The sequence below is a fragment of the Chaetomium globosum genome, genomic scaffold, assembly GCF_000143365.1.
Source record: "Chaetomium globosum CBS 148.51 scaffold_1 genomic scaffold, whole genome shotgun sequence".
NCBI classification, from domain to species: Eukaryota; Fungi; Ascomycota; class Sordariomycetes; order Sordariales; family Chaetomiaceae; genus Chaetomium; species Chaetomium globosum.
Genome location: NT_165976.1, coordinates 6,263,525 through 6,286,505, shown reverse-complemented (window position 1 = coordinate 6,286,505; position 22,981 = coordinate 6,263,525). Strand labels below are relative to the sequence as shown.

At 56.4% G+C, this 22,981-nt stretch overlaps 9 protein-coding genes across 9 annotated transcripts in view; 5 read left to right on the top strand and 4 right to left on the bottom strand.

Annotated features, from left to right (window-relative positions):
- Positions 1–150: 150 nt before the first annotated feature.
- CHGG_02027 (uncharacterized protein) lies at positions 151–2,408 on the top strand (the record flags this gene model as incomplete). Its single annotated transcript, XM_001221247.1, has 2 exons — positions 151–1,720; positions 1,831–2,408. The coding sequence occupies 2 exons, from the start codon at positions 151–153 to the stop codon at positions 2,406–2,408; spliced, it is 2,148 nt and encodes a 715-aa protein (XP_001221248.1).
- Positions 2,409–2,856: 448 nt separating this feature from the next.
- Positions 2,857–5,076, bottom strand: CHGG_02026 (uncharacterized protein; the record flags this gene model as incomplete). The annotated part of the gene is made up of 1 exon (XM_001221246.1): positions 2,857–5,076. The coding sequence occupies one exon, from the start codon at positions 5,074–5,076 to the stop codon at positions 2,857–2,859; it is 2,220 nt and encodes a 739-aa protein (XP_001221247.1).
- A 747-nt stretch (positions 5,077–5,823) lies between these two features.
- Positions 5,824–6,486, top strand: CHGG_02025 (uncharacterized protein; the record flags this gene model as incomplete). The annotated part of the gene is made up of 2 exons (XM_001221245.1): positions 5,824–6,022; positions 6,137–6,486. 2 exons carry the CDS (start codon positions 5,824–5,826, stop codon positions 6,484–6,486), a joined length of 549 nt encoding a protein of 182 aa, XP_001221246.1.
- Positions 6,487–6,815: 329 nt separating this feature from the next.
- On the bottom strand, positions 6,816–7,892 carry CHGG_02024 (uncharacterized protein; the record flags this gene model as incomplete). The annotated part of the gene is made up of 2 exons (XM_001221244.1): positions 6,816–7,299; positions 7,351–7,892. The coding sequence occupies 2 exons, from the start codon at positions 7,890–7,892 to the stop codon at positions 6,816–6,818; spliced, it is 1,026 nt and encodes a 341-aa protein (XP_001221245.1).
- Positions 7,893–10,896: 3,004 nt separating this feature from the next.
- On the top strand, positions 10,897–15,100 carry CHGG_02023 (uncharacterized protein; the record flags this gene model as incomplete). The annotated part of the gene is made up of 6 exons (XM_001221243.1): positions 10,897–13,479; positions 13,580–13,926; positions 13,987–14,008; positions 14,270–14,345; positions 14,482–14,656; positions 14,878–15,100. The coding sequence occupies 6 exons, from the start codon at positions 10,897–10,899 to the stop codon at positions 15,098–15,100; spliced, it is 3,426 nt and encodes a 1,141-aa protein (XP_001221244.1).
- Positions 15,101–15,575: 475 nt separating this feature from the next.
- Positions 15,576–16,302, bottom strand: CHGG_02022 (uncharacterized protein; the record flags this gene model as incomplete). The annotated part of the gene is made up of 2 exons (XM_001221242.1): positions 15,576–15,664; positions 16,104–16,302. 2 exons carry the CDS (start codon positions 16,300–16,302, stop codon positions 15,576–15,578), a joined length of 288 nt encoding a protein of 95 aa, XP_001221243.1.
- Positions 16,303–17,967: 1,665 nt separating this feature from the next.
- Positions 17,968–18,573, top strand: CHGG_02021 (uncharacterized protein; the record flags this gene model as incomplete). The annotated part of the gene is made up of 3 exons (XM_001221241.1): positions 17,968–18,070; positions 18,132–18,334; positions 18,406–18,573. The coding sequence occupies 3 exons, from the start codon at positions 17,968–17,970 to the stop codon at positions 18,571–18,573; spliced, it is 474 nt and encodes a 157-aa protein (XP_001221242.1).
- A 602-nt stretch (positions 18,574–19,175) lies between these two features.
- CHGG_02020 (uncharacterized protein) lies at positions 19,176–22,280 on the top strand (the record flags this gene model as incomplete). The annotated part of the gene is made up of 3 exons (XM_001221240.1): positions 19,176–19,388; positions 19,442–20,407; positions 20,460–22,280. 3 exons carry the CDS (start codon positions 19,176–19,178, stop codon positions 22,278–22,280), a joined length of 3,000 nt encoding a protein of 999 aa, XP_001221241.1.
- Positions 22,281–22,715: 435 nt separating this feature from the next.
- CHGG_02019 (uncharacterized protein) overlaps positions 22,716–22,981 on the bottom strand; it is a gene marked incomplete at both ends in the record, with an annotated part of 1,696 nt that continues 1,430 nt past the window's right edge. The window contains one exon of the mRNA XM_001221239.1: positions 22,716–22,757. Within this exon, the coding sequence (XP_001221240.1) occupies positions 22,716–22,757 (42 nt within the window). The remainder of the gene's footprint in view (positions 22,758–22,981) is intronic.

Below are 22,981 nucleotides of genomic sequence, written 5' to 3'. Positions count from 1 at the left end.
CTCTCAACTTCATCAAGATTATTGACCTACGCATCCAAAATCTCTAACGAAATTAATCTCATTTATTCACATTCATTCCAACATTCATCTAATTCGACATTTGGATTTTATCTGACCCACCTCGGGTCAGCATCGCCCCGACCCTTCATCATGGCGCCTGGAGCCATCAGCGAGGCTTCCTCCGCCGCAGTTGAGGATACTCGCCAGAGGATCGAAGTCATCAGCATCAACGGCAAAAAGGTGGATGACCCCGTCAATGGCACTAACGGCGTCAATGACGAGAAGCCGGTAAACGGCGAGTCGCAAACGGAGAAGAAAGATGGCAAAGATGAAACCGCCGTCGAGGCGAGAACCGGGGATGACACCATGTGGGATGGGGACAAGGACACCAAGGACGAAACCATCGATGAGCCTGAGGATCAAATAATGAAATGCGAGATCAAGCATCTTGATAGGCGGTACGACGACGATGATGAGGCCTATTTTGCCGAGCGTAAGACCGAGGTCGAAAAGCCGAAACAGAAGGACTGGTGGCGCCTCTTTGCCTTCTGCATGGTCCGCACCTATGACTCAGACAACGAGCTCGAAGGAACGAGTCTGTATGTCAACCCGCAACCCCTCCGCCAGCTCCTCTTCGATGTCATTGGCAACTACCCTGGAAATCCCATCGATGTGAACGATGTTCAGATCGAGGCGCCGTACCGTTCGCTCTTTTACTACCGCGCTAAGCTGGAAACCGAGGGCCTCGAGCGCTTCGCCGAGGATGAGGAGTCCCTCGAGCAACTTAAGTTGCTCCTGAACTGGATCAAGACACACTTCGAGCTGGACATTGCCGCCTACGAGCGGTGCACTTCGCAACCACACAAGGTCATCGCTTACGACAGGCTCTGGACCCTCTTCCCTCCCGGAACCGTCGCCTACTGCAAACTCCTGTCTCAAAACCGTGCGTTCCGCGTCAACGACACGTACTACGACACGAGCGAGCTCAGCCCGTGCATGGGTCTTCGGTCAGAGTTTGTCGACTTTGACGGAGAGAGGCTTGGGACCCGGAATATCGAACTGGCTGTCCCCAAGTACCAGGGGACGAGGGAGCTGAGCGACCTGGCTGCGATCCCCCTCGATCTCATTGATGACGCCAGCGACCTGCGGGAGGAACTGCTCGCGCGCGGTAGAAAGTTTGAGGCCCACGTCGGCCAACACTTTGTTCAGTATGACGGCATCGCCATCAAGAAAACGCCCGAAGGCTACGCCCGCTTCACCGTCAACGGCCGGGTAATGATCGATTGCAAGACGTACCACAGGCTGGAGCCCAACGACTCCTTCAACGCCAAGAACTTCAACGATGACTCGACCAAGATGGAACGGAGCCGGAAGCGGGCTTTGGGTCACTTGACGTTTGCGGGGGCTGACGGCGAGCGCAAGTTTGAGAAGCTCTCGGAACAAAATCTCATCCTGACCAACGCCACCGTCCGCGGGTATTCCTTTACCACCAAGCGCTTCCTCGAGTTCTTCGTCGAGGACATTTCCGAGATCGAGTGGAACACCAAGTGCTTCGACGAACTAGTGCTCGATGCTGCCATCAAGAAGACGGTGCAGGCACTCGTGTCGACTCACTCCAAGAAGCGTGAGACCTTCGACGACATCGTCAAGGGCAAGGGGATGGGCCTCGTCTGTGTGCTCCACGGGCCTCCCGGCGTGGGCAAGACTCTCACGGCCGAATGTGTCGCCGAGTTTGTCAAGCGGCCAACCTTGCTACATGGTTTCATCTGGTGATCGTAAGTCTCTCTGCCTCCTCTGCCGTCCCGCATACTTTGCTAACACAACACGCAGTCGGCACCAACAGCGCAGACCTCGACAGGAACCTGACGCGCATCATGGATATGACCGCCACCTGGCGTGCCGTCCTGCTGATCGACGAGGCCGACGTGTTCCTCGAGCGCCGCTCGCTTCACGACATGCACCGCAACGCCATGGTCAGCGTCTTCCTGCGCGTCCTCGAGTACTATTCCGGAATCCTCTTCCTGACGACCAACCGCGTCACCACCTTCGACGACGCCTTCAAGTCGCGGATCCACATCCCCATCCGCTACACGGACCTGTCGATTGAGTCGCGCCGCCAGATCTGGCGCAACTTCTGTCGCATGGTGCCCGGCGGCGTCGACATCGACGAGAAGGGCCTGTCGACCCTGGCCGATACGGACCTGAACGGCCGCCAGATCAAGAACGCCATCAAGGCCGCCGAGAGTCTTGCCGCGTTTGACGGCGCCAAGCTGGATCTGAACCAGCTGCTGCAGATCACCAAGATCCAGGCCATGTTTGAGAGCGACCTGACCAACCTGAGTGGGGTGGATTACACGGCCCCCGGGTCGAGCAAGAAGGATGCCGACAGCAGGAATATGTTCTTGTAGTTTCAGTTTTTTGTCAGCTATCCCCTGGGTTCTGCGACAGTTCTGGTTCATAGGGTTCACATTTGAGCGGCGTTGGGGTTGAGTTTCGATGGATACATAGGCGGTATCAAATGAATGATAGGTAGTTAACGAATCTAGCGATATTTGGTTCATCTCTGATGAGTGTCTACCTCGAAGTGATGACTTCCAAAATTTTACTTCGATACCCTTTTCACTTCGACTTGAGACGTTATTCTCCAAAATCGAGAACACCAGCAACGACGCCCTCAAACTACCTAGGTAGTGGCCATGCAGTAGCCATTTTCCAAAGACGAGATAATTCTCGGATAAACGAGGGCGGAATTCATCTGATAAGTGCTATCCATCTATAATAGTCTTTGAAACAGAATCCCTTGACCAAACCCAGTGGGTGTATCTCTCCACCCCTTCCTCATTCCCCTAGCCAGAATCAAACCAACTCAACTTGCCGGACCTCACCCGCCCTACCATCAAGCACCTCGAAACTCTCAGCCCCCGACAGCCCCGGAACATACGACACCCCCACATGGCGGAACTCCCCCCGCACCTCACGCACCAACACCGGACACGGGCACCCATGAACCAAGTACACCAAGTCACCCACTTCCACCCCAGGTGGCCCGGCCCCCACCCGCCCGTCCTCGGTCTGGAACAGGGTCTTGGTAAACGCGAAAATCCACAGCCGGCTGACAAACTGCGACACGGCGTCTTTCTGCTTCGCCCGCAGTGAGTTCTGCCCACGGGTGCGCCGGCGGCCGTGCAAACTTGTAGGTAGCTCGGCGAGGGATGCATGCAGTTCCTCCGCGGACTGGAAGCCCATGAGTTGGAGCTCTTGCGTGGTGAAGTCGTCGGGTCCGTCCGTCGTCGATGCGATCTGGCGCTGGGCTGCTTTGATCAGCCTGTGTGGGGAGAAGCCGCGCAGGAGATCGGGCGTGAGGTCTGACGTTGGCGGGGAGCCGCCGCCGACGGATTCGTTGACTGTTTCGATGAATTGCCAGAGTGGTGACCCCTTTTGGTGGTAGGCGGGGGCCCAGAGCTGGTGTCGGTTGTCCAGGAGGTGCCTGAGCATGGGGAGCATGGATTGGCGGGTGGGGAGCTGCGAATGCTTTGCGTGGATGTCTCGGACGGGGGTGAGGGATTCAAAAGTCGGTTTGGGGGCTGCTGCTGCGATTTGGGTGATTTTGGTGATCTGGACACCAAAGCAAATGAGGCTTCGGGTTGGAGATACGGTAAGTTGAAACCTGGTTGGGACTTCGACGTCCAGATACCGATAGGCATAGGTGGCGTCGAACGATCTCAGCTGCTCGCCAACAACCTCGAAATTGGGCTGCCATGAAGCCAGGCCGTGGTTATTTGATGGCCTTGGGTACAGCCCGATGCCCGAGTAGAACAGCAGCGAGCCGAGAGGAAGATCCTGGCATGAGTTCGTGGCCCACTTCGTGTACACTTCGGCCACGGGCATGTCGTAGTCTGGTGTGAGGTCCATGCGGAATATGCCAAAGAGAGCAAAGACCTTGTCCCGGGGGTTCTTGCAACGCCATTGACGGACGATGTCGAGGAACACGCGGGTTCCCATTGGTGCGTATTTCAGCCCGGCCTTCATCTCGTAGACCTGGGTGATGGGAGCGAAGATGGGAATGGTAAGGGGGGGGGACGGAGGGTCGATACCGCTCTCCGTGAGTGAGAGGGCCCAGGCATGATAACGGGTAAGTGACCTCATGGGGAGATATTCGTCGCCACAGAGAAAGATGGCATCATCCGTCGCCCATAACTCCTGGAATATCCATAGACGTTCGAAGTACTCGGCGTTGGAAAAGTTGGAGATGGCTTCCCAGTACCTGTTGAATGGAACGTGGTGGTAATGGATCTCGCAGAGCTCTGGGTGGTCGCGGTTCAAGTCCGATCGCGAGTACCCGTCTGAGTGCAGGCGCACTGCGAGCTTCCGGATAGTGCTCAGGGCAAGGTCGACTTTTCTCTGGTCCGGTGGGCCGAGCCAGGAGAAAACACATTCCGCCTTTGCATAGATGTCCCGCATCATAGGTATTTGCTTGCTCTTCTCTGCTGAGTCGGCTTGGTTGATGCAGAGTGCGTCGATCCAAATGGGCAGATTGCCGCCGCCAACCCTCGCCCGCCGGTGAGAGCAGAGAATCCTCTCAACCATGAGTTGATCCTTGATGCCGATTCCATCTCCATCATCGTCTTCGGGCCCGTTCTTTTCAGAGTCTCCGTCATCTTCAGAGTCTTCCCGATTCTCGGTATCACTTTCATCTTCGGCATCGCTCTCGTGGCGCAAATCGCAGCTCTCTGAGCCTAGATATTTCCTGAGGCCGGTGAGCCCACCGGGCTGCTCAATCAGAGACGACACCAAGTTGGCTCGTCTGATGGTGTTGACACCATTCTTTGCGAAGTAGCGCCAGAAGTTGCGGAGGGCTGATTCTAGGTTGGTAGTCACAGCCCTTTGATGGCCGTCAAGTAGCACATTCTTGGTGATACTCTCGTCACCCCAGACGTAGGACAGCGCGGCAAACTCAAAATTAATGTCGTCAAAATCGACCGTCTGCATTGAGCATTCGATTGCGCCATTCTCGGAACCGTCGACGATCTGAAGGAGCCGAATTTGTCGCCGGCTCGGGTCAAGGGGCTGGTACATGTTTTTTTGGGGATGATAATATAACTACGCGACAGAATAAAGGCCTACGAATGGTGGTAAAGTACTACCCATCATAGTGTTGAGACGAGAAAAACAAACGAAAGATCGATCGATTACATTTACAACATCTTGCAGTAGGCAGCAGCCGGCCAAACGACCAGCGCTGCGCAAAGGCGGCAAGGTCGCCGACACTGCCTCACGGGCTCACTGGCGAGGCGATTTAAGGCTGAGAGATGAAGTTGAATGCTGCCAATGAACAGTTAAATTATCGACTGATCGGTTGAACCCTAACCCAGCGAAATCCTTCGCGCTTTGGAATCAATTTTCGCCGAGCCATTGGGATTTGTCATCTGGAGCTGGGAACCCTGCCGGAAGCTTATGCTGCCGACGTCACAGGCCTTGGAGGGTCTTGAACATCTCGACGTTCGGATGGAATCGTAGTTTCCGAATTTAACAACTCCTCATTGTCGTTTGATATTTAAGTGCTCCGTGTACCAGCGAGTTACTTATTATTGGCATAACCCAACACTTCTTTATTTTTCACCGCACGCAAAACCACTCGCATCTGTCGCCATCACTTGTATCACCCCATCAGCCCCGCCACGACCCCACCAAAACTCCAACTTACACATCGCGACCATCCTACCCCAACACTTTTTTTTTCCAAATCGCCAACCGCCATAGATGAGCGCCCTCCCACAATTCCTCACCCGCTTCTTCCGCCCCCTCACCTCAACAGCCAGCAGAATGAGCGCCCCCGCCACCCCCGTAACCGTACCCGAGGGTGCCGAGCGCGCGACCGTCGCCGCGGGCTGCTTCTGGGGCGTCGAGCACCTCTACCGCAAGCACTTTGCCGACAAGGGCCTGTACGACGCCCGCGTGGGCTACATCGGCGGCGACGCGGCCGACCCTTCCTACAAGGCCGTCTGCAGCGGCAACACGGGGCGTGCGTGCACTTACCCTCCCCCCTCCCCGCCCCCATTCTATCTGCCATGCGTGCGCCCCAACATGCGCGCAGTGACCGACTACCCACGTAACTAACCCGTTCTTCTTCCCACAGACGCCGAAGCGACCCTCCTAATCTACGACCCCGCCCGGCTCTCCTACACCACGCTCCTCGAGTTCTTCTACCGCATGCACGACCCCACGACGCTGAACCAGCAGGGGCCCGACACGGGGTCGCAGTACCGCAGCGGCATCTTTTACCACACGCCCGAGCAGGAGGCCATCGCGCGGGACGTGACCAAGCGTGCCGGAGAGCAGTGGTGGAACGGCAAGATCGTGACGGAGCTCCTGCCGGCGCAGCAGTGGTGGGATGCTGAGGACTATCATCAGCTGTATTTGGATAAGAACCCCCATGGGTATGAGTGCCCGAGTCACTTTTTGAGGCCGTTTCCGGATCTGAAGTAGGGGGTTGGAAGGGGGTGTGGGGAACATGAAAGTTATTGGAATGGGAGTGCCGTGTGAATTGTTTGTTGGGACGAGCTGGGATTTGGCGGGCGTTAGCTAGTGGTGAGGTTCAAATTTCTTTTTTTTTTTTTTTGGTGCCTTTTTCACATATTTTTGATGGCTACGCCAAACGACCGACTACCTGATACATGAGTGGAAACACCGACGCCCCTGATCCAGTGCGCGGTATCGTCCGCAAAACATAGAAAACACTCGAGTAGAGAAGTATTCGCTTGGTTCTCCCGGCCAGCCAAGCCGATCATTCCCTCCTATCCACCGTCCCGCCCTGCTTACTTCCTCCGGTTCTGCATCATCAGGATCTGCACCATGCGCACAAAGATGTTGAGGAAGTCGAGCTCAAGGCTGATGCTCTCATTGATGGGGTCCTCCTTGATGATGCCGCGCTGCGCCGCGCGTGCGTGATAGAGCACCTTCTGCACGTCATACAGAGTGAAGCCGCCGAACACGGCCAGACCACCGTACAGCCAGAGGCTCTCGGTCACGGCGAGCGTGCGCACGGCCGTCGCGGGGAGAACCAGCGGCGCGAAGCCCGACACGGCCACGATGGCTGCGCCGGCAAGGAGCGGGCCGCCAATGTACATGTACTTGTCCTGCTTGGCGGTGGCGCCCACGATCGAGATGCTGCCCATCATGGCGAGGGTGTACAGGCCGGCGCGGGCGAGGAGGGCGGGCGGCGCCATGGTCATAAGCGGCGCTACCAGAGCAGCCTGGGTGGCGTTGAAGACTGCCCAGCAGGCGTACTTGGGGATGTAACTGGGACACGTTAGTTAGGCGCCGTGTTGCTACCAAAAAGCCAGAACTTACTTGTCAGGGTCAATTGCGCGCGTGGCCATCATACTACCAATGCTGAGCGCAATACCGCCGATGCCGACCACCCACGGGTTGGTGACCATGATACGATATACGAAACCGCTCTGGACCATTTGGTAGGCCGTCAGGCCGATGATACCGATGCCGAGACCGGTGTGCATGAAGGTGCGGTTGAGGTACGACCTCTCGAAGGGCGGCATCCCACCATCATCTCTCGTTTCGCGGTTGAACATGGCGTTGACCCCAACGAGAGTGCCGCCGAAGATGGCGCCGCCGATCATCAGCTTGCGATAGAGCTCCTTGCGGCGCGCCGCTGGGTCGACGTAGGTCTCATATTGTGTGCGGTAGCCGCGGGAGGCGCCCTGCAGCTTGGTGAGAATGTTGCTGGAGGATTTTGTGTTGGAACGGAGCGTAAGCGCTGCTGTCCTTGAGGTAAAAAAGCTGTTCTTCGGAGCCGATTGATGGAATGCGCGAGCGAGCTGCGGCGCCTTAGCAGCGAGGCGCCCGGGGCCTGCGCGGACCGTGATCGTGAACATTGTGAGTTGCCCTCTATGGTTGGTGATGCGATGAACGAATGGAGGAGCAGACGTATTGAGCTTGGGAGTGGTTGGAGGTTTTGATGTGGAGGAATCGCCCGCTTCGGGAACGTGGGGAATGACGTTGCGAGGTGGTGGCGTTAGCTAAGCTGACAGGATTGGGCCGGGCTTTTCCGGAAGCTTCCAACCTACTTGTACTGTTAACTGTTCCACCGAGGCCGGTATTTAACCCTAACCCCACTATCGCATGGTCGGCTTTAGGCTCTCTTTCCCCCGAAGTCCGACAAAATGGATAACCCCAAATAACACGACTTCGTCTCCGTCCGAGGTATTAATTTGCCTCTGGGCACTCTCCATTTCGTATTTCTCGCGGAGCTGAATGTCCCAACAATAGCTGCCTCGATTAGATACGAAGCATTTCCATGGTTTGTACTTGGAGGTGTGTCCTGGGGGTTTGTCAGTGGCCGTACTCCAAGGACCTTTGTCCGAAAAACAGCGAGGGGCATGGCCGGGGCCGTAGGGGCAGCTACAAAATGCACCCGGCTCCTACCTCTATCAATGTACACAACACAGAATGTTGCCATGAATGCATCAGGACTGTTAAGGATGTGAACAGACAACTGTGTGCTACCCCTCGATTCTCGGTGCTAGCTCGCTTATGCTGTTGAAGTTCTGCCCCCCCTTTCCCCCCTCGTCTAGATAGGTACCTTAGGTAGCTACGGAATTATCTCTGATAAAAAACGAGATGTACCTGGTAGTTACCAGCTACAATTACGAGACGCGTTTGGGTCTGGCTTTTTTTTATTTGTGGCAGGGAGGCAACTTCAGCCCCCGCAGGAATTGGACACCTTCCTTAGTACGGGTAAGAAACCGCATGAGTACACACAGGGTCTGTCGTTTTAGTGTAATTCAAGTTTTGCGGAATCACCGACTCAACAAATCTGGATCTCCAAATCCAGGAACCCGTTCTCACCTTCAGGTGGTTTCTGTTGTTGGCCAAAGGATGAGGTTTCTTGCTCTCGAAGCGAGGGCAGAATACTGGTTGAGCACCCTTCCAACTGATTGAAAGAACAAACTTTTATGGGGCAGGGGTGAGATGAGAGGATGAGAAGCAGATTGGTGCGGGAAGCATGCATGCTGGCCATGGAAGCATTTTGGAAACACTCCTGTCGACATGGCCCGCGCATTTTCTGGGGAATCCATGACTGTTGCGATATGATTCGTTATCCTTCAACCAGGCCGGTATTTACACAGTGCTCACAATACACAGGACACAACCTTGCCTGCACGCACTCAAACTTTTAGGCTCCGTAATCGCAATCGCCCAATTTCATCTTTCTTGGGGATGAATGATGGAATAGAGCCTGGAATTTTTTATGTACAATTTCTTTACCGTGTTGTGGACAACGTGGTTTTTTTTTTTCTTTTTTACTTTCTTTATATCGCCACTTTGCAGCTTGGCTTGAACCGGAGGTCCATCTTGCTTCCGTAGACGGGTGGAGCGAACTAATTCGAGAAATACACAGTCGACGCTTGACCGCTCCCGAACGATCTCGAACGTCCAGACCGCCATCTGGCAAGGCAATGTTATACCGTTGGGGAACCGCGTTTCATCCCGTGCTTCTCATTCTTCTTAACCTGAAGGCAACGACAGGTAGCGTGGCTCGCGTCGGGAGGTCTTTTACATATGAATCGATGGTGGCAAGGGCGGGCGGATCACTCACTGTTTCAGTTGCCCCGCAGTCGACCCTGGCCCTAGACCCTCAAAAGCCGAAAGCTCAGACGGGACTAAACAGCTCCCTGCAACTTGACATCGCCATGGCCACCACTTAAAACGGGCTTGAAAGCTTTGACTGCGGAGCTTTGACTGCGCTGTGGCCTGCGACCCTTTTCAGGGGCCCAGCTTGCAGCTCCTCCTCCCCTCTTCGGTCGACTGGAACACATTGCATCACAACCACCAGTCTAGTCGGAAAGTTTTGTGGGTAGCACGCAACCGTGTGTCTTTCCTGCCGCTTTCCGCCGTCGCCCTATTTCCGCTATGCTCAACCCGCCCTCTCGTACCCGTTGTCCGCTTAAGCGCTGAACCCCCGTGTCACCTGCAGCGGAATACTTCTACCAATCGGTGGTGACGTCGCACGATACTGCAGCGCTGCGGGACGGACTGCAGGACTGCAGGACTGGCACCAGGCCACAGCCGGACGGCTCAGCTCGGCAGCGCAATCTTCAACGCCGCATTGCGTTACTCAGACGAATCTCACCTCCCACCGCCATCGTGCCGGTATTGTCTCTCGCAAAGCTTGGTCGGTTCGCGGGGCTGGCCGGCTGAAACCACACGCAATTGTTCTCGAACCAATTCATCCCGACTTATTACCCCACACCTCTACCATCTCCAAATTCCGTCCTGCCACGCGCGCGTTTCGGCGTTTCAACCAGGGCCGTTATGTAAGAGGCGTCGAAGAAGGCTCTGACAACCAAGAGGCATGAAGGCTGACCAAGTTTGCCGTCAGACGGCGTCTATCTCGAACGTTCCGCTTCACGATCATATCACGTCCGCGTCCGACTAACACCGAAGCGCGTTTCGTCCGGTGGGCTGCCGACAAAACCCTCCGATACAGAAAACAACGGACGAACGCAAGCGAAGTTGGCCCTCTGCGACCCATCCTCGTACATCCTCGGCGGCACCATCTCCAATTTTCGGCGCAAAGTCGATTGCTCCCCCTCACCCCGAAACGACAACCAAGGGACCGGAGCGAGCGCATCAACCGCGGTTCCTGGTGTTCCCGTTTGGGGAAGCCGTGGTTGGGACGACAATAGCATGAGAGAGTTCGCGCCTAATTTCGACCCTGCCGGCTCTCCGCAATCTACCGGCCAGCGCGACCTCGAGACGTCATCTGCAATTTGTGTGCTAGACTAAATTGGGGTAATCGGACGTTCGAGACAGTTTCGCCAGACACCGCCCGCTTCGGGACCTGGGAGGCAGTCCTCCCGGCCGACTCGAGACGTAATGCGACGCAGTCGAACGCCCCCGGCGGCGTCGCCCTACCGCGCTCTCGCCCACCATCACGCCCAATATGGCGCCGGGTCGCAGACGGGCCAGCAGGCGCGTGACTCCGTGTCATCTGTTCTCCGGTCCTTCAACGTCGAGACAAACCCGACACGACCTGTGCGCCCATCCCCCCTGACGGCGTCGACCATTTCGGACATGCCCCTCGATTTAGTCGACCGCATCAGATCATTCCCGCTCTTCATGTCTGCCCCGGACGACTTCCTCGCCGCCATCGGCGCTCACCTGCGTCCTCAGATACATTCCGCACATGACCACATACTTACGGAGGGAGACGACGCAAAAGCGATGTACTGGCTGGTCCGTGGCGTCGTTGCTGTCACGTCTCGCGACGGGGAGGCCGTGTATGCGGAGCTCAAGCCTGGCGCATTCTTTGGCGAGATAGGCGTGCTCATGGACATGCCAAGGACAGCAACCATCATTGCGAGGACGAAATGTCTGCTGGTCGTACTTAAGAAGGAAGACTTGCAGGCCGAGCTACCTAATTTCCCCAAGATGGAACGGACCATCCGACAAGAAGCGCAGGAGAGGCTCGCTATCCTCCAGAAGAAGCGGCAAGAAGGAGGGCAGACGAGGAAGCTCCCAGATACTAGCGCCGCGAGCCTTGCGCGGGAGCCGGCACCTGGCGAGGTCAGCACGGGCGAAATGGGGGTCATCAAGGAGGGAGCGGTGGTGAACACGAAGAAACGCAAGTCCCCAAGCCCGGGAGTGGTGGAGGACCCGGCAGTTGGCGGCAGCGCCCTTGGGAGTGGCTATGTGAACGTCCGCAAGACGCTCAAGGAGCTCCCCCTATTCGCAACTCTGCCGGTAGATATTTTGCATTTTCTCGGACTCAGCGCCCAGCCGAAATCCTATCCGCCCTTCACCGATATCATTCGCCAGGGCGCCCCAGGTAACGACATTTTCTTTATCGTCCGCGGCGAGGCAGAGGTGGTGCAGGAACCACAGAGCCCTACCCTCAGGCGGACAACAAGAGCAACATACTCGCGCCCGAGGTTGAAGCAGGGGCAGTATTTTGGAGAGGTGGCTAGTCTGGGCCTGTCTCAATGGAGGACGGCAACAGTTCGGACCGTTTCCGATGTCGAGTGTCTAATAATCCCGGGCGAGATTCTCGACGAACTTTGGAGAAGGTGCCCGCCCGAGGTCAAGTCCCAGGTGGAGGAGACCGCGAGGGAGCGCTACCAGCCAGAAGACGTCGAGATGGAGGATGTCGAAACGAATGGTGGGAAACAGCCGCGAGCGGGAGAGCAAGCCCCCCCTACGGTTACGTTCAGCATTCCACCCAAGCCAGTCTCACCACCAATCGAAGAGGAAGACACTCGGCAGCCGTCCGACCCCGACCCATTTTTAAGCGTGGACATGGAAAACCTTCGCAATCGACGGCGCAATTCTCTCGCGCCCCCGACGCCACAGACGGATTGCAGTGTCATCGTGGGAGGGATCAAGGTACCGCCGGTCACGCCCGCCCCTCCTCTGCTATCCCCCATCTCGCTCGACGACTCACCCTTGCCCGCCAAACGCGCACGTATCTTCCCACAGATTGAGGTCAACAAAGGCAAGGATACGGGCACGTTCCCCGACATTGTTTGGATTGTCATCTTCAACCACCTCGATCTCCTCGAAATGATCCGCCTGAGGAGCGTCTGCAAGAAGTGGCGCCAGATGCTGACGACCAGCCCCGAGCTCTGCACACGCATCGACCTGAGCCGGATCAACCGTCAGGTGGATGACTGGTCGCTGACCAACATCCTCGCCCCATTCATCGGCACGCGCGCGATCGAGATGGACATCAGCAACTGCTTCCACATCACCGACCAGGGGTTCCAGGCCCTGTGGAAGTCCTGCGGCAAGAACATCAAGATCTGGCGCATGCGCAGCGTCTGGGACGTGTCCGCCTCCCAGATCCTCGAGATGAGCGAGTCCGCCAAGGGCCTCGAAGAAATCGACTGGAGCAACTGCCGCAAGGTCGGCGACAATCTCTTAGCGCGGGTAGTCGGCTGGGTCGTCCCCAACCCACCCCCCTCCCGCGACGGCCCCAACAAGAACATCGTCATCGCCCCCTCCGGCGCCAAACTCCGCCGCAGCCAGCGCATCCAACCCACCAACCCCCCCACTTCCCAATCCCAACCAACTCCCCCATCCCCCGGCACCGTCATCGGCTGCCCACGCCTCCGCCGCCTCAACCTCTCCTACTGCAAACACGTCACCGACCGCTCCATGGCGCACCTCGCCGCGCACGCCTCGTCCCGCCTCGAGGCCCTCAGCCTGACGCGCTGCACCTCGGTCACGGACGCGGGGTTCCAGGCGTGGGCGCCCTACCGCTTCGCGCGCCTGACCCACCTCTGCCTCGCCGACTGCACCTACCTGTCCGACAACAGCGTCGTCGCCCTCGTCGGCGCCGCCAAGGCCCTCACCCACCTGGACCTGTCCTTCTGCTGCGCCCTGTCGGATACCGCGACCGAGGTGGTGGCGCTAGGATTGCCCGCGCTGCGCGAGCTGCGCATGGCGTTTTGTGGGAGTGCCGTGAGTGATGCTAGTTTGGGGGTGCGTGGCGCTGCATTTGAATGAGCTGAGGGGGTTGAGTGTGAGGGGGTGTGTGCGGGTGACGGGGAATGGGGTCGAGAATGTGCTCGAGGGGTGTTCGCGTCTGGAGTGGGTGGATGTGAGCCAGTGTAAGAATCTCGGCGGGTGGTTGGTCGGCGGCGGCGTGAGTCGGTGGGGGTATGATGAGCGCCGGGGGGAGGGTGGGACGGAAGGGGATTGGATTATTGAGCCGGCCCCTGGGGGACCCATTACCGCGAGGGCTGCGCTGGTGCAGGCCCAGGGCGGGAAGATTGGGTTGGGCGGTGTTGGTGGTGGGTTGCAGAAGATGATCGCGGGCGGGATGAAGCCGCTTGGGCCGGGGCCGGTTTTGAGACCGGTCATACCGCCGAAGGGGGCGCCTGCGAGGAAGGCGAGGAAGCCGGTCAGGTTTGTGGTGGAGAAGGGGCCCGAGGGGTTGAGGTGATTTAAAGGGAGTTTTGTTCATAGGAGGGGTTGGCATGACATGTATGTATGTACAGATGTTGATGACTTGCATTGGATGACGGGATGATTTTGGTTGGGGTTGCATGGGTATGGTATTGATACAGACGGCCGGTACAACTTGATCGCTAGATGGGGGGGGGAGGGCATGTACATATCCGGCTGGCTGGCTGGTGGGAAAGGGGCTGATACCCGGTGTTACAAATTAGACTGAATGTGGACATATTCGTTGGTTGGGTTGGATGTCTGCCTGCCGCTGCCGCCTGCTTGATTTGGATATCTTGCGCAGCCCTTGCCCAACCGCACACTCACAGCTGAGACCAATCGTGACCTCTCTCAACAACAAACGATGGCGAAAGCAGATGGTTTGTAAACTTGGGTTCCATTCTCAAATTGTATGTTAGCATTTGTCCCCTGCCGTCTCTAGCATACCACCGCTTCTCATTTCATAACTACTGATCATATTCTCCCACTGAGCCACGACAATAGATACCGTTACAGATCCGAATGCAAACAACGTCCCGGAAGGCCATCTCGACGACCCCTTCTTACGCACCATACGATTGGGAGTACCGGACGATGATGCCATTGATGCTCTGATTCCGGAAGCTCAAGCAACGACAGAAGAACGCTTCAAGGACCTTGACATGAATGGCGTCACCCACGTTGTGATACAGTAAGCCTCGGCCCCTAGCCGGCTGTGTAAAGATGCAAGTCCGGGGCTGACCTTGTAAGAGTGACGCTCTCCCAGCAAACCGATATTTTCCGATATGTCGGCTACAAATACGACTGGGACTATCCGAGTCCCTTTTGGCATTTTCTTGGAAAGATAACGGCCAAGGCGATATTTGACAACAAAACCGAGCTTTGCGAACTGAATTATGTTGCCGTTGGCAGGCGGGAGTTCATCGCCTACACAACGTCTGTGTGGACGGCTGCTGCCGAAGCAGGGAAAGCAGCAGGCAATGCGGAGCTACCGCCCCTAAACGTCATCGAGGTGAACTTCAAGAAAGTTAACGCGAAGCGTGTTGCAGGAAATGGACGCACTGGTGATGAAGTCTACGACTTCGTCTCTAAGGAAGGGGAGGAGGTCGGAGAATCGGCGATATGCAGTCAGTAACGGGTGCTTCGCGGCGGGACTATTCTTGAATGAACAAGTTCATGTGCTTCGATGTGTCATTGCACGGTGTGGCGGATAGGTTCTCTTGATAGGCTCTTTAATATCTTATGTCGCTACACAAATTGATTAGGTCTGCGACGTGGGCAAGTAATACGTACATGGATACATGTCCATCCTCTCACAGCGCCAAACAAAACGTTAGGTAGGCAGGTGGGCTCCCCCGATTCGGCGCCCTGGGCAGCTCAGACAGTACGGTCACTAACGGTGGCCATCTCAGCGATGATCGTTATGTGCCTCGAAGGAAATCGTCCTACCCATGGCTGCTATTCCCAACCGATACTTCTCGCTTCCCCTCCTACTTGGGGCTTATACCTACAATGCGCATGTACTTGGGCTGTACTCGAGCCTTCTATTTCTCCTTCCCCGAAAGGCTGGTTTGTCGCTGATAAAAACAAAAACGAGAAGAACACCAAACTTATAGCTTTTGCTCCTTGCTCCTTGCCTTCCGAATCACCCAACCGTAGTACTCAAACCCGCCGTTGTGTCCACCGAGAATTTGTAGGTCTAATTCCCACAAGCCATGCTGGTTTAGCAAGCTCCTCATGAAATGAGGCTGCCTAAAGGTGACATAAAGAAAGATGCCATCGTCTGATAATACTCTGTGAACCTCTGCCAGATATTTCCCCGTGTTCTCTCTAACATCTGGGGGCGGGCTCCAAGGACTTCCGTGGATCATAGCATCTAGCGTCCCTTTATCGAACGCGACGCCAATAGATTTATCCGCGAGGCCAACCATATTTCGTACATCCATGCATCGCCATTCTATACCCGGTTTGTCTCGGTGTCGTTCTGCCATCGTCTCCACGATTTTAGATGAGAAATCGACGCATATCTGGGGACGGTAACCTCGCGCGTCAAGCTCCAATGGAATAACCTAATACACATAATTATGGGATCGGATCAGCTAGTCTAGAAGTGAAGTGCGCAAGGGGGCAACCAACACTATCCCCTGAGCCGAGATGGAGAATCACCGGGTTGTCGGGTGGTGTGAATCCTGGCGCATCAAAGAGTGGACTTTGAAAGAACTCTTCCAGGTCGTTGAAGGAACGGAACCACTCGTGGGTAGGTGTCTGACCGTCTGACTTGGAGTAGTGCTTATCCCAGTACTCAGGTTTGCTGAGGGCTTCTTCCACGGCGGACATGGCTGGAAATGTGGAATCGTGGGTGAAACTGTAAGTCTGTAACGTAAAGAATCGGGATGACGCTTCAATCAAGCTTCGAAAGTAAGATGCAGATGGACTACGGTGACTCGAATGGGCATAGAAGACAGGTTATATTCAATACAGAAGTCACACCAGTGGTGTCCAGCCCGGAGTTATAAGGTACGGTAGTCGCCCCCAGTAAACATAAAGAAGGTCCCTGCCTGGCCGCTTGCGGGTGCATACACAAAGCTGAGGAAAGCACCCGCCACGCTCGAAATCTCAAACCAAAGAACAATGTTTGGAATTAAAACCACAGAAAGAGCTGGAGACAACTGCGGTGGTAAGAATAGAAATATATACACATCCATGCATAACCAGACTGCCCGTGGTTGAAGTGGCCGGGACTGTACGGACCCTCCCTACTTTACCTAGCCTGTAAGCTGAACGGGTAGATTTTCTCACGCTTATGCTTCCTTGTCGGGTCGCTTCCTGTACTAAAGCTGAGCACTACAAACACGCAGTATTGTATATTTCCCACGCCGACTCCGTTAGTAGTGCGGTTCTGGCCGAGACCTTGAAACGGCTCCGCGTCATAAAGAGGTCAAACGACGGGTTCTCGCGCGTGTCCTGCCCCGGTCCTTGACAAAGAGATCATCCACAGGCACTAGTGACGAACTAGTGCGGGAAGCCAATTCCAAGTGCGCCTCCACCTACTACCTAGTCGGGCGGTAAACTCCTTGCGATTTCCCACAAGGAAACATCATGCCGGTCACAGTCATCGTCGGCCCCCGTCCAAGACCTTTAAAAATTCAACCGCCAAGCCTATTAGGCAAACAACGACCACAATGTTGGTGACGAGAGTGAGGTGTTCTGTGCAAGTGATTTCCCTACTTAGAGAACCACACGCTCTTGCAAGCGGCCATCGACACCCTCGCAGTCTCAAGGCGTCCACTCAAGGTGGACGAGCTCGGTTGTGTTACAAGCCTTGGACATGTCGACGAGGGTGCTATAACGACGCTCTACCAGGACTTGGAGAGCAAGACACCGGCAGTAAATGTTTTGTTTGGCTCAGTGTTTCGTCAGCACCTTGTAAACCGGGGTCCAGGGGTTCAGGGCTCCCCAGTAGTTCGCCTTTCGTTTCAATTGTTCAAAGAGCTCACTCATCCTTTAGGGTCCTCCCGACAAGTTTCATCTTTCCAAAATCCCAAGCTACCCCGCTGCTCGGCTTGCTTGACTCTGGGCGGATATTTATGGTTAGGTATCTTTATTTCCGTTGGCCTTTGTGCGGCAAATAGGTATGTGGAATGAAAGAGGGAAGGAAAGGAGGAAACGAAACGGACTAGTGCAAAGCTCTCTACACTAAATCCCCCTTTCTCGGGAAATGCCGCTTAGCATTCGGTTTCTGACTCGCGATAACCAAATGTGGGGGGAGCTGCCATGTTGTTGACGATTATAACATTTAAGTTTTGAAGCCGAAACCTGTTAGAGACGTTGCAGGCCAAGCCGGGAAGGAGAGGTCCAACATTCCTTCCAAGACTTGCACGTGCAGGGGCTTTATTTTCCCCGCACTTACAGATCAATTTATCGTTCTGAAAAAAAAAGAGCCAGACACTGTCAGCAAACCGTTAACTGGCGTTAGCAGGGCAAGTCAGCAAGTCAACAACCATGGTAACCCAGAGCCCAGTTGTCCGAGTAGGAGTCGCCGCCATTGTGCGCGACAAACAGGGTCGGATGGTCGTAGGCATTCGGAAAGGCTCACACGGTGACGGTATGCCATGCTGTGGCTTGAGTTCTTGACTGCAGGCAGCGGCTTGACTGACACATTGCAGGACAATGGCAGTTCCCGGGAGGCCATCTTGAGATGGGAGAGAGTTATTTTGCGTGTGCTGAGCGGGAGACGCTGGAGGAAACGGGCCTCGTTGTCAAAGCCGAGAAGCTTCTCACCTTGACAAACGACATCTTCAGCCCGGAAAAGCACTATATCACCATCTTTGTCTTGTGCCAAAGGCTTCTCGACACGCAAGAGCCCCAGGTGTGTTTCTCCCTGCCGTGAACCATGGTCTCACTTTTCATCTCTTCTCCCTGCTAATTCATCCCATGCAGGTCCTCGAGCCCCATAAATGTTCCCGTTGGGAGTGGAAGACATGGGATGACGTGAGGGCCGTTATCGCCGGGAACACGGAGCACGGGCAGCCGGGAAAGGTCTTTCTGCCTATCGTCAACCTTCTCGAGGAGCAACCCGACATTGAGGCTCTGATGAAATCAACCTGATTGATGAACCGCGAAGCCGAGACCTGACTCATCCGGCACCAAGAGAAACCGGGACGAAGCGATGCTCGGGGCTGCATCCTGGTTCGCCCGGGAATAAGTCCGGTATCGACGGAAGTACGGATACATACCAGATTTGAGGACCCCGGCCCAGCCCAGTCAGTAGCCGACGGATGCGGGCCAGACTGGTTCGGGGCGACAGGCGGGAGAGGCATTGGCCACTGGGGTGCTTGGCGATCCTACCTGTGACCCCACCATCTTTTCCATCAGTCAGGCATTTGTTCCCTAATCAAATCAACTCAACTCAGCTTAACTACCAAAATCTACCAGGCCAAAAAAGAATCCCATCTTCACCTTGCCGAGCGCCTTACCGCCCCATTCCCCTCCGTACATACTATACATATTATTCTAGCACTGAACGCAAGGCGTAATCCGGTGCGGCCGTCTAAACGATCCACAACGCTCATATGCATTTCGTCACGCATCAGCAGCCGTGCCCTCCTCCCGACCCCGCCAATCGAGCATCCGCGCTCTAAACTCCAAATTCGTCGAATCCCGTTCCCGGCCCCTCCATCCGCCGACACGCCGCCGCCGCCGCCGTCACCATGACCGAGGGAGGAAATTCGAGTGTGCAGCCCTCGACGGCCGAAGACACACCAAAGTCAACCGACGCCACGAGCGCCCATGATGGCTATGATCCCCAACAGATCATCGCCTTGGCCCGTCACCCGCCGCCGGGGGCTTCTGTCTACTCGCCCACCGCCGCCCCGTCAACCGCGCTCAACCCGCGCAGCTGCGTTACCTGCCGGAGGAGAAAGGTGCGCTGCCTTTTGTGCGGCCGCGGGTCGCCTCAGCTAACAGCTTAACGCAGGTCCGTTGTGACAAACACATGCCATGCTCCAACTGCCGCCGCGGCCAAATCCCCTGTATCTTCCCGGCCCCGGGTCGGGCACCACGGCGCGTTCGCCCCAAGGACCCCAATGCGCCAGCAAAACAACCGTCGAGCGAGCGCGAGCTAGAGTTAATGAAGCGGCTGCGGAAGCTGGAAGGCATTGTCGAAGAGCTCAGCGGCCAGATTGAGGTCGAGTCGGTGCGCCACCCTTACAGTGCGGGAAACTCCCCGGAGGCGGGGGCTGCGTATCAAAAGGATGACCATGCCCTCGGAGGGCGTCTGGTGCCCGGGCCCAGTGTCACAAGCGGCAGCGGCGGCGGCAACGGCGGCAGCGCGAACCATGAATCACCTGGTTTCACCCACGCGAGGCTACAGACCAGGCCGACGTCAGCGTCCATCTCCGAAACAGACTCGATCGGCAAAGCCTCTCCCGATGTGCATAAGCAGTTTGGTCGCCTGGTTCTAAACGAGAGGGGCGTGACGCGATATGTCAGCAGCTCATTGTGGTCATCGATAAACGACGAGGTAAGCCAGCTATCTTTTACGGGACCGGGTACCTACACAGGAATTAACGTGCTGCAGCTGGATGAACTCCGTAAGGCGTCGCAATACCTCACCGACGAAGAATCCATCGAATCCGATGTGGAAGCCAGCCCCGAGTCGATCGGTCACGAAAGGAGCTCAATAGAGCATCAGTCCTTCATCCTGGGATACCGCTCAGCCGACGTCGACCTCAGAGCTCTTCATCCCCTACCGTCCCAGATTCCCTTCATCTGGCAGGTCTACCAAGAGAATGTCGATCCCATCCTCAAAGTCGTCCACGTCCCCAGCATGAGCAAGGTGATCAAGGAGCTCCGACACAACCTGGACGCCCTCACGCCCTCCATGGAGGCGTTGATGTTCGCCATTTATTATGCTTCCATCACCTCGCTGGAGGAGGACGAGGTATGTACATACATGCAGCTCAGACCATGTTGCTTCTCCTAACACATCACAGGTCAAACTCAACTTTGGTACCGAGAAAACCACCCTGATTCAGAAATACCGTTTCGCCGTCGAACAGGCCTTGGCAAGGGCCGAATTCCTTACCAAACCCGACTTCACCGTCATTCAAGCCTTTATGCTCTTTCTTGTTTTTGTCCGCCGGCACGACGACACGAGATTCGCTTGGACGCTCACCGCTCTGCTCATCCGCCTCAGTCAGGCCCTGGGCCTCCATCGCGACGGAACCCACTTTCCGAATCTTACCCCCTTCCAGATCGAGATGCGCCGGCGACTCTTCTGGGCCGTGTGCGTGCTGGATCTGCGGTCCGCCGAGGACCAAGGGACCGACCTCACCATCGTCTCGGGAACGTTTGACACCCAGATTCCGCTCAACATCAACGATACCGACATCTCACCGGAGAGCAAGCAGCTTCCCGAACCGAGAGAGGGCACCACGGACATGGCCTTCTCTCTCATTCGCTACGAGATCTGTTCCTTGTCGAGGCGCTTGCACATTGTCTCGTCCGGCATGACTCCCGTTTGCCCCTCCGATGTCGGAAAGTCGCTCGAGGAGCGCGAGGCGTTGCTCACCGAAGCGTCGCGAAAGGTGGAGCAGCGGCTGCACAAGGACAGCTCCAACTCCATGTTCTGGGTGGCATCCAACGTTACCCGCATCATCGTCGCCAAGATGACCCTCGTCATCTACCAGCCTGTCCTCTTCCCGGGCCCCGGTGACGATGTGCTCTCCGAGGATGTGCGGGCACGCCTGCTCAACGCTGCACTCGACGTGTTCGAGTACAGCCATATCTTGAACACAGATCCCCGGTGTAAGCAGTGGCGCTGGTTGTTCCAGACCTGGAGCCACTGGCATGCGCTGGCGTACACGCTGATCGAAGTTTCGCACCGCCCGTGGAGCCCCAAGGCCGAGCGAGCCTGGGCCGCCCTCAACCTGACTTTCCTATCGCCCAACCCAGCCGAGCTTGAGAAGCTGACGAGCCACCACGCCGTGTGGATGCCCCTGAGGAAGCTGTATCTGAGAGTCAAAAAACATCGCGACGCCGAGATTGCCCGTTTGCGCGCAGATCCACAAGCTGCACGAGAACTAGACCTCCAGGACCAGTCCAGGACCCCCCCGACCAACTTTGGCGGTATCCCGGCATCCATGAAAGCTGCCGCTGCCCGCGAGCGCTGGCGGAAGCTCGTAAACCTGCCCGCTCAAGAGGAACCCCAACTCCAAGACCCAGTCGCCGGAGCACCAGCACGGGGCCAGACCATGCCACAGGACACGACGGGCATACACCCAGCAGCCACCGCGACCTATGCCAAACCCGAAGTGATGGATTTCATCGACGAAGCCATGTCCAACCCCTCATTTATTCCTCTAGATTTTGCGCCCTTGTGGGCCACTGCCCAACCCGAGGAGATTGCGCGTGTCGCCTTCTTCCCTTACCACAACCAGACAAGCGACCCCTCGCAGGTCGACAGCAGGACGATAAGCTTTGACCCCAACACCCCGATACCCGACCTCCAACAAATGGGCAGGACCTCGACCTCGATGAGCTTACCCGCCCATCTATCACAGCCCCAGCATCAGCAGCAGTCGTCGCAGGGGATGACGCAGGGGCCGCAGAATGCCGAGGAGAACCTACCGCCTTGGCTCTGGCCGACGACTGGCTCGCCGGACATCCTGCGCCTGCCGAGTATGGGCGGGGAGGATATGGATACGACGATGGACGAGGGGTTTGACTGGCAGACGTGGCAGGAGAGCCTGGGGAGATACGAGGTTGAGGCGAACGGCGGGCGCGCAGGGAGTACCTGGGGCCCGGGCCTTTAAGTTTTTGCGTACGCCCATGGCGTGCGGCAGTGCCGCGGGGGTGCGCCAAGAAGGAGCGGATTTGTATAAAAAAAAATGTTGCTGGGTTGGTTTTGAGACGAGTGGCTGCGGCGCACGCCTTATTCAAGATACCCTAAAAGATACTGATGATGATTTGCACAACCGTTCCTCCTCTCCTTCTGATGCCGTGAATGTCACAACGAGCGAACTAGTCCGAGCTGAATACAGGTAGTTACCTATCTTTGCAAATGGCAAGGTTCCGTCCTCGCACACACCCCTCTCCCCAACCCAAACATCCTCATTTGGCTCTCAAGACGTCCTCGGCATCGGCCACACGCAATCATCTGGCAGCCAGGGCACTGGAAAGCAAAACGCGGCGTTGACTGTTGGCAACGAGAACACAGGTGCCGTCCCTCCTGGCGACCCCACCATCCCTTATGGTTGCATAATGGCCCACCGGCGCCCGTGCCGCCGGGCCTAGACAAGTCCGGGTTCTTCTTGTTGCGAGGACCAGATGGGGTTGGCTTTTGCTCATTGTTTCTATTCGGGGTAAACGGGGCCGCTTTGTGGTTGATCCCAGGGCCGGACGGGGCTGCCTTCTGGTTGTTGGTGGTCTTGTTACTGCCCAAAGCCGTGCGTAGACGCTTTTGCGTTGTTGTTGCCGAGCGTAGACGAGCGGGGCTTCTTCTTTTTCTTACCAA